This window comes from Anolis sagrei, chromosome 3 (assembly GCF_037176765.1).
Source record: "Anolis sagrei isolate rAnoSag1 chromosome 3, rAnoSag1.mat, whole genome shotgun sequence".
Classification (NCBI taxonomy): domain Eukaryota; kingdom Metazoa; phylum Chordata; class Lepidosauria; order Squamata; family Dactyloidae; genus Anolis; species Anolis sagrei.
The window spans coordinates 205,025,200-205,043,618 of NC_090023.1; the positions used below are offsets into that span (position 1 = coordinate 205,025,200).

Below are 18,419 nucleotides of genomic sequence, written 5' to 3' on the forward strand. Positions count from 1 at the left end.
TGGCCATAGCAGCAGCAATTTGCATCTGCTAGAACCAGAAGGCATAAGGTTGCCAATAACCCAGGCTCCCTTGCACACTGAACTCTATAAAATCGCCTCAAGAAATCCAGGCAATATTGTGTCATAATCTTATGCTACTCTATCAGTGGGTGGGTGGAAACTTCCAGGCTTACTAATAAATTAGATATGAGGCTAGACGCCCTTCCCAGATCTAGATCTGCAGATCATTATATTGGAGCCTGAAGTAAAGCCAGCACCTTCTTTCTCTTCAAACATCAAACTGTAAAATACTGCAAAAGTCATATTGGCTCCTGGTCAATTTGCATACACTACTCAAAGTGCTAGTTTTGATCTGAGAAGTATTGGATCATTTTTTTCAGGAGTCTCCTTGAAGAGCTGGCATTTCCTCCTGATTAGGAATTAAGATCAGTCCAATTCTTCCATCATTTGAAGCACGGTGGGTCATGACCAGCAGCAACATACCCGGTGTTGGGAATACGCCTCACAAGGGACATGTTTTCACAGGGGCTGTAGGTTTCAGCGCAACTGCACCATCTGTTGTGGGGCGCATTCTGCAAAACACTGCAGCAGGACTAAGTCATTCAGGACAGGCCAAAGAGATAACCAGTTCCCAAAGGGACCAAGCCCAACTTTTTTAATAATAATTTTTATTGATTTATCACAATTGCTACATTTGTTATACGTTTGTTATTACTGTTACATTTTGTACAACACACTCTTTAACATGTTATTTTATTGTTTTGCTTAAACATTTTCCCCCTTTTTATTTTCACCACAGTGCTCCCCTCCACCCGTCTCAAGCCACAATTTTTACATATCATCTGTCCAAAATCTCATTTCTTCTTGTGACGGTAACTTTCCTTCCTTGTTTTTTAAACCATTTACAACAAATTTTCCCCACACAGCATCAAAGTCGCTTTGTTTCCATATACCTTTTTAAACCTTTAATATACATGTCAGCTTATCATTTATTGCTAATTTCCATGCTTCCTTATACCACTCCTCTATTTGTATATTCATTTCTTTTTTCCAATTCCTTGCTATGAGCAATCTTGCTATTGTTAATAAGTTTGTTATCACTTCTTTATCCTCCTTTTTCAATTGCTTATTATTATTTGTTCAAATTGATTAAGTTGGCTTCCATTTCTATTATATTTTTTCCCAATTTTTAAGCCATTGTTCTAATTTTATACAATGGAACCATGTCAATTTTATTTCTTTAACCTTTTCCAACATCATTTCCTTCTTCATTCCCACCTTCATCCAGTCCCCTATCCTATCTAAAAAAAATTCCTTTACCTTTTTGTCCATTACTTTTTTAAAAAATTTTGGAAACTTCTTTTCCATCACTATTGGGGTTATAATTGACCCCTCCCTTATTAACTTCCTCCTATATTTGTTCCATACTTCTAATATGTTGCTCAACATTGGGTTTCTAATTTCCCTCATTTCTTTTCTAGTAAACTGTTTAAAAAATATGTTCCAAATTTCATCTTCCACTTTTTCTGAATCATTACTAAGCCAATCTATTCCCTCTTTTTTAACCATTCCTTCTATAGCCAGGCTTAATCTACTTGCTTCATAATATTTTTTTAATATTAGGTAGTGCTAGTCCGCCCTCTTTTTGCGATCTAAGAGATAACCAGTTCCCAAAGGGACCAAGCCCAATTAATATACAAAGACTGGACCTGTGGCTGAGGAATTACCCGAATGCTGCCGCCACAGACTACCTACATAGCGGTTTCCAAAATGGTTTTTGAATTCCAGCACAAGGTCCTAGGGCCCCATTTAGGTCCACTAACCTAAAATCCATATTGGGCATGGAAGAAATAGTTAGACAAAAATTAGAAAGGAAGTTGGGGAGGGCAGGGTACTAGGCCCTTTCTCTTCGCCCCCATCACCCAACCTTTGAGTGTCACCATTAGGAATAGTGCCCAAAAAGGCCCTGGAGGAATTCTGCCTTATTCACCATTTGTCCTATCCTAAGATCACTTTGGTGAATGAAAACAGTGATTTTTCAACAATGATAAATGTGAAAATCCATCCCCAGGACTATTTGCCTAGTGTCATCTTTGTTTTCTTTACCACAATAGCTTAAACTATTTTGTTTTGTCAGATCTTTCAGATATTTTGGTCTGAGGATCCCCCTCCCTCCGCTTCTGTACCATTTTTTACTGTGTTTCTTCAAACTTTGTATCATCATGTTGTTTTGCTTTGGCTGAAAAGTGGTAAATATAAGTATTTTTAAAAAATAAAAAATAATAAACCACTGCACTCAACATTGTGGTAGTCCCTGATGCTTCAGAAGGAAGTCTCTGATGTGAAGAAGAAATGCTTCTTACCTCCAGTGGACCGTAACCATAGCAGGAGAGTAAGAACTGTCTAAATCTTCCCTTCCTATTCTGTCATGAAACAAGCTCGTCTAAATGCAGTCATTTAATTCAAAGATTTTTTTATTCCACCCATTGGATGAAAAAGCTCCCAGACTGAGATGTACATACAATCAATAAATCAGTAAGCCCATGCTCACAAGCTTATAGTTTAAAAGAAATGTTCTAGGAAGACTGTTTCTGAATTTTACAGTTGGAATAGCTAAAATGCCTTTGACATTTCCATCCTGTCTGAATTTTGAAATTGGCTTCTGAGTGCATTGATAAGGGACTTTAGACTTATGGATACACCCCCCCCCCCCCCATGTTTAACTCCTTCCCACAGGAAATACAGACAACTCCTGTTCTTCCAAGTGTTTTTATTTTCACTTGCTTCTATGTTTTGATTGCTGATGTTCTTTTGGAAAGGGATACGGGTTCATTTTTAATCTGTAGTTCTATACAGCAGTGTATGTCATTTTGACTCTGTTCAATAGCACCTTTGAAGAGGAATGATGCCTAGAAAATAGATTTTTATTTTCTTTGTCAATGAGTTGTCCTAAATCTGTTGAAGACCAATAGATTCTTCTTTTCAGAGAGAGTTTTGATCCAAAGACTGATTTTTGGAAAAGCAGATTTATTCCTTTCACACATATAAACGCCAGCTGACCACTGTAAAGATATGAAAAACCCATGTTATCATATGGAGCCATTGGAAAATTTCCGGCAAGGAATATGATTTGCAGCTTTCTGGATGCTATTACATTCTGTTCCACCCCTGTTGTGATATGGCAGGAGTTCTCAAACTGTACTCTGTGGAGTCATTGGGAACACTATGCTCCTGAGAAATGCAGGGAAATTAAAGTTCATAGCTGCCAAAACAGCAGCAGCAGTGGCCTCCCGGGGCACAGACCCTTTCTCCCCCACCTCCCTCACTGCCCAGACTCTTCTCCTTGCCACCCAGATCTCACACCCCATGCTTTCTTTGCTCCCAAAAGACCACCAGAAAACACAGTATTTCGATTGGTCATGGGGGTTCTGTGTGGGAAGTTTGGCCCAGTTCTATCATTGGTGGGGTTCAGAATGCCATTTGATTGTTGGTAAACAATAAATCCCAGTAACTACAACTCTCAAATGTCAAGGTCTGTCGTCCCCGCCCCTCCAAACATATTTGGGCTTATGAAGTATTTGTGCCAAGTTTGGTCTAGATCCTTCTCTGTTTGAGTCCACAGTGCTTGCTGGATGTAGGTGAACTACACCTCCAAAACTCAAGGTCAATGCCCTTCTAGTGTTTTCTTTGGTCATGGGAGTCCTGTGTGCCAAGTTTGGTTCAATTCCATCATTGGTGGAGTTCAGAATGCTCTTTGATTGTAGGTCAACTATAAATCCCAGCAACTACAACTCCCTAATGTTAAGGTCTGTTTTTGAGTTATGAAGTCACTCAAAACGAACATATATGTATGTATGTATGTATATGTATAAAAATATATGAGCATTTCTTGGGGCTCCACGAGAAAGTTTTGCTCCAAAAAGGACTCCATGGCTGAAAATGTTTGAGAACCCCTGCAGGATGAACATGCCTGAAAGTTGAGGTTTGAATCCCCCTTGGTTCTGACTGTGAAGAAGTGGATTTATACACATGAAGGCTAATGCAAAATAAAACAATTAGTCTTAAAGGTGCTGCCACATCCCCCCCCCCCATTTTATTTCATTTTATTCTGCAAGAGACTTACATGACTAACTTAGTTGAAATAGCCATCTTTTGTAACTGTTCATGCTGTGTTTTTCAATCCTGCAAAACTGTACTTTCTCTATTTGTATTAGCAACTTCTAAAAGTAGCCACCATAACATGAATGGGTTTTCTAAATCCTGATTCATTTTGCCAGCACACGTTTTTTAAAGATTAGCAAAAAAAATTGCCCAGTGTCCAACTGTATCCCTCCCCCCTTCTCCATCCTGCCTTTAGCAATTGTCTCATTGAAATCAATGGCAGCTGTGAGTAAAGAGCACCAAATTTGCAGCTTGGTTATTACGCTCTGGATATGTTGCTCAAGGGGAAGCTTCCTTTCAGATTAATGCTTTAATGTGGTTTTCTGGACATGGGGTGGGGGAATATCCAGGGAGAAGAAATTAATCAGCAAGTAATGCAATCTCTTTGAAACAGTGTACATGATCAACAAATTGAGTTCTCAAATGTCAACAAGTACATTTAAATGTAATATTTGCCAATCCAGTGGGGAAAAGGGAAGGGAAAAAACACAACAGAAACAAAACAAAGAGGGACATGGAAGGATCAGTTACAAGAGCCCTCCCTCCCTTTCATGTTATCCGATTTGCTGTAATATTCATGCAAGCTTTATTGGAAAAGACCATAAATTTGAAAAATAGCAAGATTAAGCGGGGACGCAATGCTAAAGCAAGGAGCGGGAAGCTTTTTCCTGTTTTATTTTGCCGGGCCAGCATTTTAGAGAGAGGCCATTTATAAGAAAGAGAACAGTAGTTATGTTAACATGGTAATTAATCAAGTTGGAAGGAAAGAGGAAACAAGTTGAGAATTGACTTCTGTGGTAATAAAAAGGGATACTGAATGATACTCTGTAAATTGGCAAGGGGCTGGTAAACAGTCCCTTACTGTGTCTTTGGGATTTTGTATGTGCTAAATCAGCTCTCGCTTTGACACCCCCCCGGACAGCAATAGTTTTGTGTTGAAAAGTCTGGTTTTGCCTATGGATTCCCTTTTTGGTTAATGAACACTTGCCCTCTTCCACACCACATGCATCAGTTAGAGACATCCCAGTGTGTATCTGGATGCACTAAAGTCAAATCTGTATCAACAGTGCAACAAGGGAATGGCAGTGCCAAACCCTCTCTTTCTTGGACGTGTATGTATTCTCAGCTTGCAAAGTTACCTTCAAGACTACAGGGAACTGTAGTTCCTTGTCGCTAAGCAATGACCGCTAAAATTACAATGAGCTTTCATTTCTCTTTTCTCCAAAGCATCTAAATCAGTGGTTCTCAACCTTCCTAATGCCCTTAATACAGTTCCTCATGTTGTGGTGACCCCCAACCATAAAATTATTTTCATTGCTACTTCATAACAGTAATTTTCCTACTGATATGAATCGTAATGTAAATATTTGATATGCAGGATGTATTTTCATTCAATGGACCAAGTTTGGCACAAATACCCACTACGCCCAAATCTGAACATTGGTGGGGTTAGTGGGGGATTGGTTTTGTCATTTGGGAGTTGGAGTTACTGGGATTTATAGTTAACGTACAATCAAAGAGCATTCTGAACTCCACCAATGATGAAATTGAACCAAACTTGGCACACAGAACTCCCATGACCGACAGAAAATACTGGAAGGGTTTGGTAGGCATTGACCTTGAGTTTTGGAGTTGTAGTTCACCTACATCCAGAGAGCACTGTGGAATCTAGCAATGATGGATCTGGACCAAACTTGCCACAGATACTCAATATGCCGAAATGTGAACACTGGTGGAGTTTGGGGACAATAGACCTTTACATTTGGAAGTTGTCGTTGCTGGGATTTATAAATCATCTACAATCAAAGAGCATTCTGAACCCCGCCAATGATAGAATTGGGCCAAACTTCCCACACAGAACCCCCATGACCAACAGAAAATACTGTTTTCTGATGGCCTTTGGTGACCCCTCTGACAGCCCCTCGTGACCCCTTCCCAGGGGTCCCGACCCCCAGGTTGAGAAACGCTGGTCTAAATAATTATTTCTGCTTTAAAAAAAAGTTCTGCGACAAATTGCCAGCTTGGAAACAAAACCCACTCTCTTCCCCCCTCATCTCACTGTTGCCAAAATGCAGTGTGAGGCAGTATTTGAACCATTTGATGCACCTTCCCGACCACTGAGGCCATATCCCCACTTCTGTAAGGAGTGTATTGCAAAATAAATTACTCTTTCCCTTGTTAAGTTACATTCTTAACATTTAACATTATTTTTAGTTATGTGTTAGGAAAAATAAATAAATTACTGTTTTTTGTAATTAACTACTTCCAAGCTAAATTGGGCATAAGTAAGGTGTTGACTGCATCCTGTGTACATCAGGCCAAAGTTACAGCAAGAACAGTGGGACTTAGTTTCTCATAAATGTACTTGCCAACTAAACGAATTTTTAAAATAGCAGTTGGATAGATTATATACTTAAATCGGAAACAACTTGAAGGCAAAGAACAACAACAACATGGTATAACTGTGAGGTACAACCCAAAACATGTATTTCCTAAGTGATTGGATTAATGAAGTCTACTAGAAGCCTTGCTGTATGATACTATCCAGATCACTCAACCTGTATCTGATTCTGCTGAGGTCACAGAGTATATGTTTGGCATGACACATGAATCTCTCTGCTGGATTCATTTATTACATAGAAAGTTCTTCTAATGCATAATTCACTGCTAATATCAGTATAGAATTACACAGTAGGAAGACCTTTTAGCATTCTAATGTCCCTCTAGGTTAGTGGATCATTGCGGTGAGAATGTAACACAGCTGCAAAGGTCTAGATCAGTTGGTCTCCATATGCTCTTGTTAAAATTGTTGTTCTACTGCTGGTTTGCAGCACTTCCTCTCTACAGAATAACTTACATTTCCTTGCTGAGAATGGCAAAGGAGTACTCCAATACATTGTCACAAATTGAAGTTTCAAACACCGTAGCTGTGTAGATGGGAAAAACAAATCTATGTTAGTCCCTTTGCCCTGGCCTGGATGCTAGAAATAGCTTCTTCAACTGGGGTTCAAAAGGTTGGTATTCTTGGCCTCATCAAGAAAACCAAAGTGCTCTACCATCAGCCAGAAACCAATCCCTCTGCAATGTCAGCATTAAAGATTAATAGTGTAACACTAGATAATGTTGACCATTTCCACTACTTCATCAATGCAGTTCATCTTCATTCTGAAACTGCATTATATGGCAGTGTAGATGGGACCCTAGACTTGGGTCTCCAATGCCATATAATATCATTTGCAGAATGCAGATGAACTGGATTATATGAGTCTACACTGCAATATAATCCAGTTCAATGAATTTAATCTACATTCAGAAACAGGATTATATGGCAGTGTAGATCGGGCCGTAGTCTATTACACTTCATATACTTTTCTGAAAAATGGAGAAGGAAAGTTTGTAATGTTTGGTTCTATCATTTCCATTTGCCCCACCCAATAATATAATACCATATATACTCGAGTATAAGCCCACCCGAATACAAGCCGAGGCACCTAATTTTACCCAAAAAACCTGGGAAAACATATTGATTTGAGTATAAGCCAAGGGTGGGAAATGCCGCAGCTACTGGTAAATTTCAAAATAAAAATAGATACATTAACTGAGATATCAGTAGGTTAAATGTTTTTGAATATTTACATAAAACTGTAATTTAAGTTAAGACTGCCCAACTCTAATTGAACCATTATTCTAATCTCCTTCAGTGTAAGTGTACTTCCGTATCCTTTCAATAATAATAGAGTAAAATAATAAATGTAAAATAATGGAAATGTAATAATAACAGTAAAAATAAATATAATAACAATAATAAATAGAGTAAAATAATAAAAGTAATAACAATAACAAAGTAAAATAATAAATGTAATAATAATAGTAAAATGATAATCTAATAATATAATAATAGAGTAAAATAATGTAATAATAATAATAATAATTAATAACCTTGTCTTGAGTATAAGCTGAGGGGGACGTTTTCAGCCTAAAAAAGGGCTGAAAACCTGAGCTTATACTCGAGTATATGCAGTAACTTGTCTGGAATTAAATTTAGGCTTTAAACTGAAAGAGGTTCCCCACCTTTGATATAGGTCATGTCCTGCCAAAATAAGCACTCTGAAATACCATTGATTTTTAGAATATCTTGAACACTCTTAAGGATGCAGCCACACTGCAGAATTGTGGCAGTTTAATGAATTAATGCTGTAGAATTCAGGAATTTGTGGATTATTTTAGCAACAGAGCTCTCCGATAATGAAAGGTAAATATCCCACAAACCTTAAAATTCTGCAGCATTCATCCAAGGCAACTGAAGTGGTGTCAAACTGTTATAATTCTTCAGTGTGGCCCTGCATAATTGAAATAAATATGATTTCAAAGCTTAGCGATGTCCATATTGGTAGATATTGTTGTGCTATCAATATTAAATTTGCTGAGATGCAACTAAAAGAGTTTTGTGCCAATCCTGTCTCTTAACTCCTCTAACAAATTGCTGGTCTTATCTGTGAATCCTCCAAAGGCTTTATTTGGAGTACAAATAACAGGTGTAAATGGGGAAGATGCATAGATTTTCATAAACACTGAGCCTGAACATCTGCTTCAGTGAGAGATTCATCTCATTTATGAAGAAAATAGGATATAAATCACTCGATAACTGTCAAGAAGGCCCTCAAAGTATTCTTTAGCCACGTTCCAAGCTGAAGTTAATGGGTCTTGCATTTGCAAATTGCTCTGAAAATTAAGGGGTGTGACTGTTCTGAACATTAAATACTTTCATGTTTTGTGCTCTTCCAGTTGCTTTTATTCATAAATTTTCGTGTCACAAAAAAGACTCTCTCTAGGGATTGTAGTTCTTGTAGCTGTAATTTTTGTGTTCTTCCAGTTGGTGTAAGGAGATATTTTTGCAAGGTGCCAGATACAGTTGTGGTTTACTATAGCCATAATGATGTTATAATGAAGGGTATGTTTAATCCATACCTTTCAGAAGAAAAGTACAGAGTCCATGCTTATGTGTTCCACCTTTGCCTATCACCTAAAGTAGCGGTTCCCAACCTTTACTTATATTTTAAACCAGGTCCCACTTGATCAGGGCCCACTTTGGCCAGGGCCCACTTTGTCCATGGCCCATTTGACCAGGGTCCACATGACTAGAGCCCACTTTGGCCAGGGATCACTTTGACCAGAGACCACTCCCCAGCATTACTACCAAAAGGGGCCAAGCTGGTCAGTTCTGTGGAAAGGAGCAGAAAATAAACAATAAAGAGGAAGGAGGTTTGCAGACTAGATTTTTGTTCTCACGGCCCACTGTTGGGCTATGGCCTACACGTTGGGAACCACTGGCCTAAAGTCTAAGGGTTCATTTACACTGTAAAATGTATGTACTTTGACATAAATTTCACTGCCATTGTTCAATGCTATGAAATCACAGGGATTGTAGTTTTGCAAAGTATCTTGCCATCTCTGCCAAAGCAGACATGTGTATTCAAGAAGCATCAGAGTATGATCAAGAGGGCAGACATTACTAGTAAAGAAGAACACACGTGCTAGGAAAGGCCACAGCAGTTTGCTTTTACTTGATCCTACTGGGAGTTGCATGATTTCTCCCTCACCTGTCTTCCCTGATAAATTTATTGAGTGCAAAGACAAACTAGGATGTTTTAAAAGAAGCTGGAAAGGGGAAGCAACTGTCAAGATATGAAGTCTAGTCATGTCTGACTCTGGGGAGTGGTGCTCATTTCCATTTCTAAACTGAAGAGTCGGCGTTGTCTGTAGACATCTCCAAGGTCATGTGGTCAGCATGACTTCATGGAGCACCGTTACAATTATATAAAAAGTTACAAATGGTTGAATGATTTACCAGGTTATCAAGTTTTACTGACCGTTTGTACAGGTTGGAGCATAAGGATCTCCCATATTTCGAGGGGGCACTGTGGGCTATAGTGGGCGTAGAGAAGTGGGGTAGGTCTAATTCAGTAGGCTAGGCTAGGCTATGCCATCTTCAGTAACCATCATGAGTTTTATGAGAACAACCATTCTGTGTTAACACAGAGAACGTTCCATTTACACACTTTGAGCTCAGTCAAGATGCATATGTAGCAGATCTGAGAACAATTTTGTTATGGATTCCTAATCTTTGGGCAACTGGATCCACATTGAAAAAAAATCATCTGGCAGACTTAGGACCATTAGAATGCCAGAAAATGTAGAAACAGTAAGAGCATCTACTCAGCAATTGCCTAGATGTTCCTTCCTCTCATAAGTACGCCATTGTATTGGGGATATAAAGTTGGAGTTTGAGGAGGATTCTGCATGCTGATTTAAAACTGTATTCTTACAAAATGATTTGTCTGATTTGATTTTTAAAACCCATTAAAACCTTTTCATGTGCTTTTCAGAAATATATACAACTTTTTTGTAAACAGCTTTGTTCATTTTTATACCCTTTCAAAATGTGGGCGATCTTTATGCCCCTGTACTATGATTTAAAAACCTTTGCTTACATCAGGGGTAGTAAGTCCGATGTTGAGGAACAGTAGTTCCCATCAAGCCTAATCACTGTTCACCAACTTGAGCTGGTGGAAGTCCAGCAAGTTGCTCACTTCTGGTTTATACTTTTGTTTTTATCAGATAGGAAGCAATCTTTCAGTCCATCAGTCGTGATCTCATGATAGAAGTAGCAACAGACCTCCATGGGCTTCTTTTATTAAGTATTTTGCCCACATGTCCCAAGACAGCAAGGTATTTATTACTTCTTCTAGTCAAATTCTGTAGTTGTAAGTTTTGGTTTGTTATAGGTTACCTTGTTATTGTGCATTGCAGTTACCACTGAATGCAACTATTCTTTGCATAAACCTTAGTAGTATTTGAGGGATATCTTGGAACTTGAGAAGAAAAAGAGAGGGAGAGGAAAGATGAATTATTTGTTATACCTATTAGAGAGAGAGAGAGCATCTCTGCTTAAGGATATTCTTAGATCTTCAGGCAAAAACAACTGAGCCTGAGCCCAGATCACCATGGTAATGTTATTTTCTAATCTTCTTCACAATGACCTAATAATCGTGATCATTGCAGCTCACTTAGCATTTGCACAACAGTGGAAGACCTTTGATGTTTGCTCTTTGGAAAGGTATACAATTGTCCAAACTGTGGTCTTATAAGGGCAGAAGAGACGCCTGAATTTAATGTTTGTAAGAAATGTGTCCAAGTTTGTAAAGTTCACTTCACCGTGTTGTTGTTTGTGCTTTTGACTTATGGCAACCCTATCATGATTTGTTCGGAGAGGGTTTTGCCCTTGCTTTCCTCCGAGGCTGACAGAGTGTGATTTACACAAGATCACTCAGTGAGGCTCCATTGCTGAACGGGGATTCAGACCCTGGTTCCATTGGTATATGTTTCATCAGCTAACAAGGGAATGACTGCCTTTTTTTCCAGTCTGTTACAGTTTCATATGCTGTTTCATATCCATTCTGGGGTTTATTTTATTTATAAAAACACTGTAGATATTGTATCTGCAAAAAATACTTTGCACAAAGCCATCTTTTACTATGTCTTTTAAGAGCCTAGTAACACATAGTTGCCCGACCCCAGTTCTGCCCGAATTCTTGCTCCATTTGAGCCCTGTTGAAGGTTCTCTTGGGATGAGGATTTTCAATCAAACCTACGAAGAATGTGAAAGCCTTCGTTTAGTATTCTGTGACCTTCTGAATCAACATAGAAAAATACTGCTATGTGTTACATTCCTCCTTCCCCTACAGCAGTGGTCCCAGCCAATTTTACCAGCTGTTAGGATTTCTGGGAATTGAAGGCCAAAACATCTGGGGACTCACAGGTTGGGAACCACTGCTCTACTGGTTCAGGCAATAGCATCAGAAAATGATTATTCCTTTCGAGATGTGAAATCCAGAATTTTCTCAGTACAGAAGTTAGGGAAACTTTGGGGAAACAATGCTACACAGAATCTCCCAGCCAGCTTTGTTGTTGTTGTTTATTCATTCAGCTGCTTCCAACTCTTCATGACCTCATGGGCCAGCCCACGCCACAGCTCCTTCAGAATCAAGCAAGTCACTTTAAGGATGCCATCCATCCATCTTACCCTTGGTCGGCCCCTCTTTCTTTTTCTTTCCATTTTCCCCAGCATCATTGTCTTCTCTAAGCTTTCCTGTCTTCTCATGATGGAGCCAAAGTACTTCATCTTTGCCTCTAATATCCTTCCCCCCAGTGAGCAGTCAGGCTTTATTTCCTGAAGTATGGACTGGTTGGATCTTCTCGCAGTCCAAGGCACTCTCAGAATTTTCCTCCAGCAGCACAGTTCAAAAGCGTCTATCTTCCTTCGCTCAGCCTTCCCAACCAGCATGGCCACTGAAAAGATAATCCCAGAATAAATATCTATAAAGAACTAATGAAAGAAACCACGACAAAATCTAATTCCAGAATTGGGTTTTTCTTTGTTCCACACAAAACACTGGGATGATGGGTATCAACTAACAGCTTTGTTTGCCTTCTCACTGACTTTGGTGTCACTCTTGCTCAGGAGAATCTGACAAGGTGGCAAAGAGTTAAATTAATTTGGGCTTCACCTTGCCTCTTTAGTTCATTCACAGCCACAGTCCACGGTGATGGGTCTTAGGTCACTAGTTGTTTTAGAAGGTATAATTTAAACCAATATGTGACAAGTCAGAACTCATCCTATGTGTTCTTGATAGGTGCTTGCTGAGGAAAGACTGCTTTCAGGCATTCAGCATAACATTTGCCTTCCAGAAACAAATAGCCGTGTAATTACTCTGTAATCACATAGTAATTAGTGTCTACTATGCCTATATTGCATAATTATATGCCCTGCAAATTACATGGAAATTATACTTGGATTTGGTGCGCGTTCCTGCAGACTGTGTTGCAGAAAAAATAAACCAGGGGTTTAATATATAATTAGAACTTCTACAACATTGAGATGTTGGAGAATGTTACATCTAAGTGAGGCTCTTTTGCTATCGTTTGAAAATTACTACAATTCTCAAAAATTCCACAGTGGCAGTGTAAGTGACCAAAGCCAACAATGCCTACAGTTGGTCCAGACATGGTGTATTGTCCAGAGCTTGGAACAATTACTTTTTTTTTGGACTACAAAAAAGACCTCCAAAAAATGAATTGTGTAAGTGGAATTACACAATTCCACTTACACGATTCACTTACACAAGTCCAAAAAAAAGTCCTACTTTCCTTTGGTGAGCTGTAGATTATTGTATGTAATAAATATATCACTTCTGCTGTGTATATAATATGTACCTTTGGCCGACCTGTAAACTACTCCATGGTGACACGATAGTCCATAGCTATAAACTTGCAAAGTACTCACACGTACTACTTCCTGTTAATGCCCTTATAGTCAGCTCTCGAGCTAAGAGTTTATTCAGTGAATAAATATTCTTCTTGATAATATGAATGTCAACTTAACAATGCTAATCCTGTTTCTTTTTTCCCTTTTCTGTACAGCAGAGCCGGCCATTTCAAAGGGGAACAATTGTTTGGATGCAGCGAAAGCCTGTAACCTAAATGATACTTGCAAGAAATTTCGATCGGCTTACATAACTCCTTGTACCAGCAGTGTGTCTAATGAAATCTGCAATAAGCGGAAGTGTCACAAGGCCCTGAGGCAGTTTTTCGACAAAGTTCCCCCGAAGCACAGTTACGGGATGCTCTTCTGCTCCTGCCGAGATGTTGCGTGTACAGAGAGGAGGCGGCAGACCATTGTTCCGGCGTGTTCATATGAGGACAGGGAGAAACCAAACTGCCTGAATTTACAAGATACTTGCAAGACGAATTACATCTGCAGGTAAGATAGCGCATGGCAGAGGAGTGATTAATGAGGTAGTGGAAGGAATCTTTCGAGCTGCTGAAATTGCCAGGGCTGGGAAGTAGCGAGAAAGAGGACAGGCAGGGAAGGAAACCTGACATTTTAAACAGAATAATAAAAACATCTAGTTAAACCTGTATATCATTAAAGTCTCTCTGTATATGGTAAACAAGAACTTTTTTTCCAGACAGAATTCCGGAGGTAATCTTTTCTCGGCAGATAAATATGAATTAGATGATTATATACTTTAAAAGCTGACAAGATGTATGAATAATTTGTCCTGTTTGTAGATGGTTCAGTTGTAAATAGTTTTCTGAACCATTTGCTTGTAGATGAGCTGTTTAAAGTGGATGCCAACATACTTTTGTTAGCTGTCCTGAAAATAATATTTAGCTGACTGAAACAGGCAAGAGAAAGCTTTAGTCAAAATGACTTAATAAGCATTAGCTAGGCATAGTTTAAGTATCCTGGCAATATTGCCTCATAGAGAGATTGGTGTAGATTCGAGTGGGCAGAGTGCAACCCCTGAGACATCACTTCTTTAGCCACAAAGTCGGTCCCCCAAAGGCCCCCAATTTCCTCCAAAATGTTGGAAAAAGTATGATTTGAGAACAATGTTTGCCTGAAAACTATACAGAAGATTCCCCAGACAAATGAAAACTCACCAAATACCTCTGCACAACCCCCATATGCCCTTTTACTTTACATATCTTATACTGGATCTAGATTGCCCTATAATCCGATTTCAGAATATGAATTAATTGCATTGGACTGGATTTTATCAGCCCTATAATCCAGATCAATGCAGTTAATCCACATTCTAAAACTGGATTATAGGGCAGTATAGGTCCATTCTCCTTGATCTGAATTAACAGTTGGATGCAGCCTTTCTGCTGCTAAATTATCCGTGCATCATGTGGTCTTCCTGCTGCAACAGAGAGGGGAGCCCACATTATTTGATCAGTCTTGGGCTGGATCTGCACTACCTTATATCTCAGGATCTCACCCCTAATTATCTACTCACCCCATATTATCTGGCAGTGTAGACTCATATAATCCAGTTCAAAGCAGATAATCTGGGATCAGATCCTTGGATATAGGGCAGTGTAGACACAGCCTAAGTCTCAAAGACTGTATCTCCATTTGTGAGCCTGTCTGAGTCTTAAGATGTGTATGCAATCTTTTATTGTCATCAATGTTTTTAGCTGTACTTTGTTTTAATCTATGGTGTAAACTACCTTGGGTCCATCTTAGAAAGGAAGAGAGATATACATTAAATTAATGCTTTCCTAAACTCTACTTTTGCTTTATAAAAAGGCAAGATGAAACTTGAATCTGAGCCACTCTTTTCATAAGGGATTTTGAATATTAGTCGTGCTTCAGCTTCCCATCCATATACAGAGAAAACCTTCCCAGATAGTAACCTGGGAAATCTTTGCTATCTATGGGTACTTCCAGACAGCACTAAATTACAGGTTTTAAACAGGGGCAAAAAAATCCCGAGACTTCAGAACAGGTCCACATACAGACCTGTTGGTCTTAGGATTTCTGCCTCCATTGTCCAGACTTGATGCTTTGCTGTGAGGTTTAAAGGTTCCCAAGATGGCTGCCACAGGACTTCCACCAAAAACTTTGGTGTTTTTGTTTTTTTAAGTCCTCAAGATGCGGAGAATCACTGCAGTGAATCACTGCTAAAGTTCCATTTTTTGCCCTGTCCAGAGAAACTGTGCTCTCCTGATTTTTCATGAAGTATCTGCCACACAAAGTTTACGGGGTTGGATAACTTCTGCCCAAGTTAGCACTGCACAATCAAAGAGGAACACACACTTTTAAGTCAGGAACAAAACTTGTTATTATTGACACTTTTTAGAGCCTGGCTGCCTGGCCATCTGTCCAGATTTGGTTGTGTACTCATGGCATCAAACAACAGCGTGCTTTTCCTGGGTAATGCATGGCTGCTCCTGATTGCTCCTCTTGTGAAAAGATGTACAACATTGATGGGGGGGGGGGGGGGCACAACTTTGTCCTGGCCAGAGAAAATATGCCCTCCAAATGTTTCATTATGCTTCTGGCACACAAACAGAGTTTTTGCTTTCTACTCAAGTGTCACCTTCTTATTAGGAACCGAACAATCAGGAACATCTAAAACCTGGGAACAAACGCAGAGAAAAAATCCCGAGATTTCTGTGTGCAGGGACATACGGACATGCGAAGATCCGCATATTTGGCTCAAAACTCTGATATTCCCGCACCTGGAAGTCTCACTTTTTTGCCTTTTGTAGCAATTGCTTCCGTGTTTACAGTGAATGGCATCTGGCTACCTCCCTTTTTGCAGTAGTAGCTCCTGTGATAAAGGTACTGTCTGGACGGGCCCTATATTATGATTTTGGAATGAATGATTTTCTGTATAATGCTGAGATTAAGTGAGCCATGGAATCAGCATATTGTAAGCCTAACAACCAATTCTCCGTGAAATTTATTTTTGTAGAGTACAGCCTATTTTATGCTTGAAACACAACTTTTGTGAATAGCTTCTTGTTACAATCTCCCCCAATAACAACTTGCAATATCCATACCACCTGACTCACTAGCTTCAGCTAGTGATTTTGTTGCTAGCATTCCCTTTCCATGTATATCATTTATAAAGCCAGCATTACTCTGCTTTCTGCTGATTCACATAATCCTGATAGAGGACTCCTGGTTGCTTTTCCGGTGTTATGCCCTGAACAGAGATCCCCCCCCCCCCCCCCAAGTATCTAATGTAGTTCAAGTACATTCTGCGTTGGGGTAGGGAGAGAATAGGAAATGAAATGGTTAATGAAGGCTGTCCTCATGTTTGGAATCTGCAGCACAAAGTATTTCGTTTAAGTGCCATCATTACTTCATGTGCTGTCTTCATTCATTTTGGCATCCAAGTTTCTTAATGCTATTTCATTTTCTCACTTTTCACTCATCTTCCCTGACTTTACGCCTTTCGTTCTCCATCATTGCACAACTCAGCTTCTTGGTCAAAAAATGTTATTACTATTTTGGAAAGCGACGGGAGTATGAAAATGGATTTCTTTGCAGATTTCTAACTGCAGTTCTTTTTTCCCCATTCAAGTTTCTCTTCAGCAGCTTGGCCAGGTTGGGGTAATTGGCTGCGAGCTGCTTCATGCTTGCATGTTCATCACTTGATTGCCGTAGCATTAAGAAACAAGTCGTATGTATGAATGTGCACCTCAGGTCAAAATTTGATTGTATTGGAAGCATATTATTAACAATTTTAAGAACATACATTTTGGAGTAAAGCATTTGAGGGTTTCTGAATCGATGTTACAGTGGATGGCAATTATTCAGGCGTGGTTGCCTTCTTGCTCTTTGTTTCAGTGAGCAAAACATCTTGTGTAACCCCAGTAATAAAATCAAGAAACATTCCAGTTTTGGACTTTGCCCACCCTTTTCGTCTGCCTTCTAACAAAAACTAGATAATGAATGCATCTTGGAAAAAATGTGGAAGAGTTAGGTCTTTCCCTAGATCCCGAAGGAAGGGTCTTAAGTGTTGGTAACCATAGCTGCATAGCAGAATTATATTGTAGCAGAAAGGGGAGGGGCCCAGCAGAACCAGAGACAATTTCTCTACTACGTGTTGGTCACTGGACTATGTGTTCTTGTAGCCTCAGTTACGTCACTAGTTCTTTTTAGTGATTTTGGGACCCCATACTCAACTCCATGTGTGTAACTCACAGGATCCAGGGTACTGGTGACTGGAAAACGAAATCGCAATGAAAAATCTAGTAAGCATGGCTGGCCCTTGCATGAATGCTGTTCATTTCAGTTAAATACATGTGGAAATAATTTTATAAACATAACACCAATAAAGCATAATTGTTTGTTGTAGAATTAGATTTTATGTTTAACATATCTGCCCATACTAGACAAAAGTTGTACTTTGGCATAGTTGTTTAGGATTGATGTCATGGGGACCTTACGCTTCATCTATTCCTGACCAAGTAATCTGGAATACAGGCAGTCCCCAAGTTATGAACAAGATAGGTTCTGTATGTTTGTTCTTTAAAAAAAAAAAAAAAAGGTGGGGGGGGGTAAAAAGGGGCAAGAAATGGGTTTTTTGTGTACAAAGAAAGTGGGAAAACAATAATAAAATAGAAAAGTGGGAAAATATTAAAAGATAGAAAAAGAAGAAGAAATATATGTGTGTGTTATCTATCTATCTATCTATCTATCTATCTATCTATCTATCTATAGACTTCCATCTACACTTCGGTGGTCGAGGATCATGTATTTTCTTTTCCTTCAACTTCTTGATGCTTCATAATCCCCAGTCTGTCTGTTAAATGTCTTGAAAACTATTCTCCTCTAATTCCTGCTTTTTTTTCTTCTATATTCGTAATTCTAATTTTAATTGCTTAAAATAATC

General features: G+C 39.1%; 1 protein-coding gene across 2 annotated transcripts in view; it reads left to right on the forward strand.

Annotated features, from left to right (window-relative positions):
• The window catches only part of GFRA1 (GDNF family receptor alpha 1), a 272,424-nt gene that overhangs the window by 154,172 nt on the left and 99,833 nt on the right, over positions 1-18,419 (forward strand). Inside the window, exon 4 of one of the 2 annotated variants that reach the window (XM_060768491.2) lies at positions 13,642-13,981. In XM_060768491.2, the coding sequence (XP_060624474.2) occupies positions 13,642-13,981 (340 nt within the window). The remainder of the gene's footprint in view (positions 1-13,641; positions 13,982-18,419) is intronic. The other variant, XM_060768492.2, reaches the window with a different exon arrangement.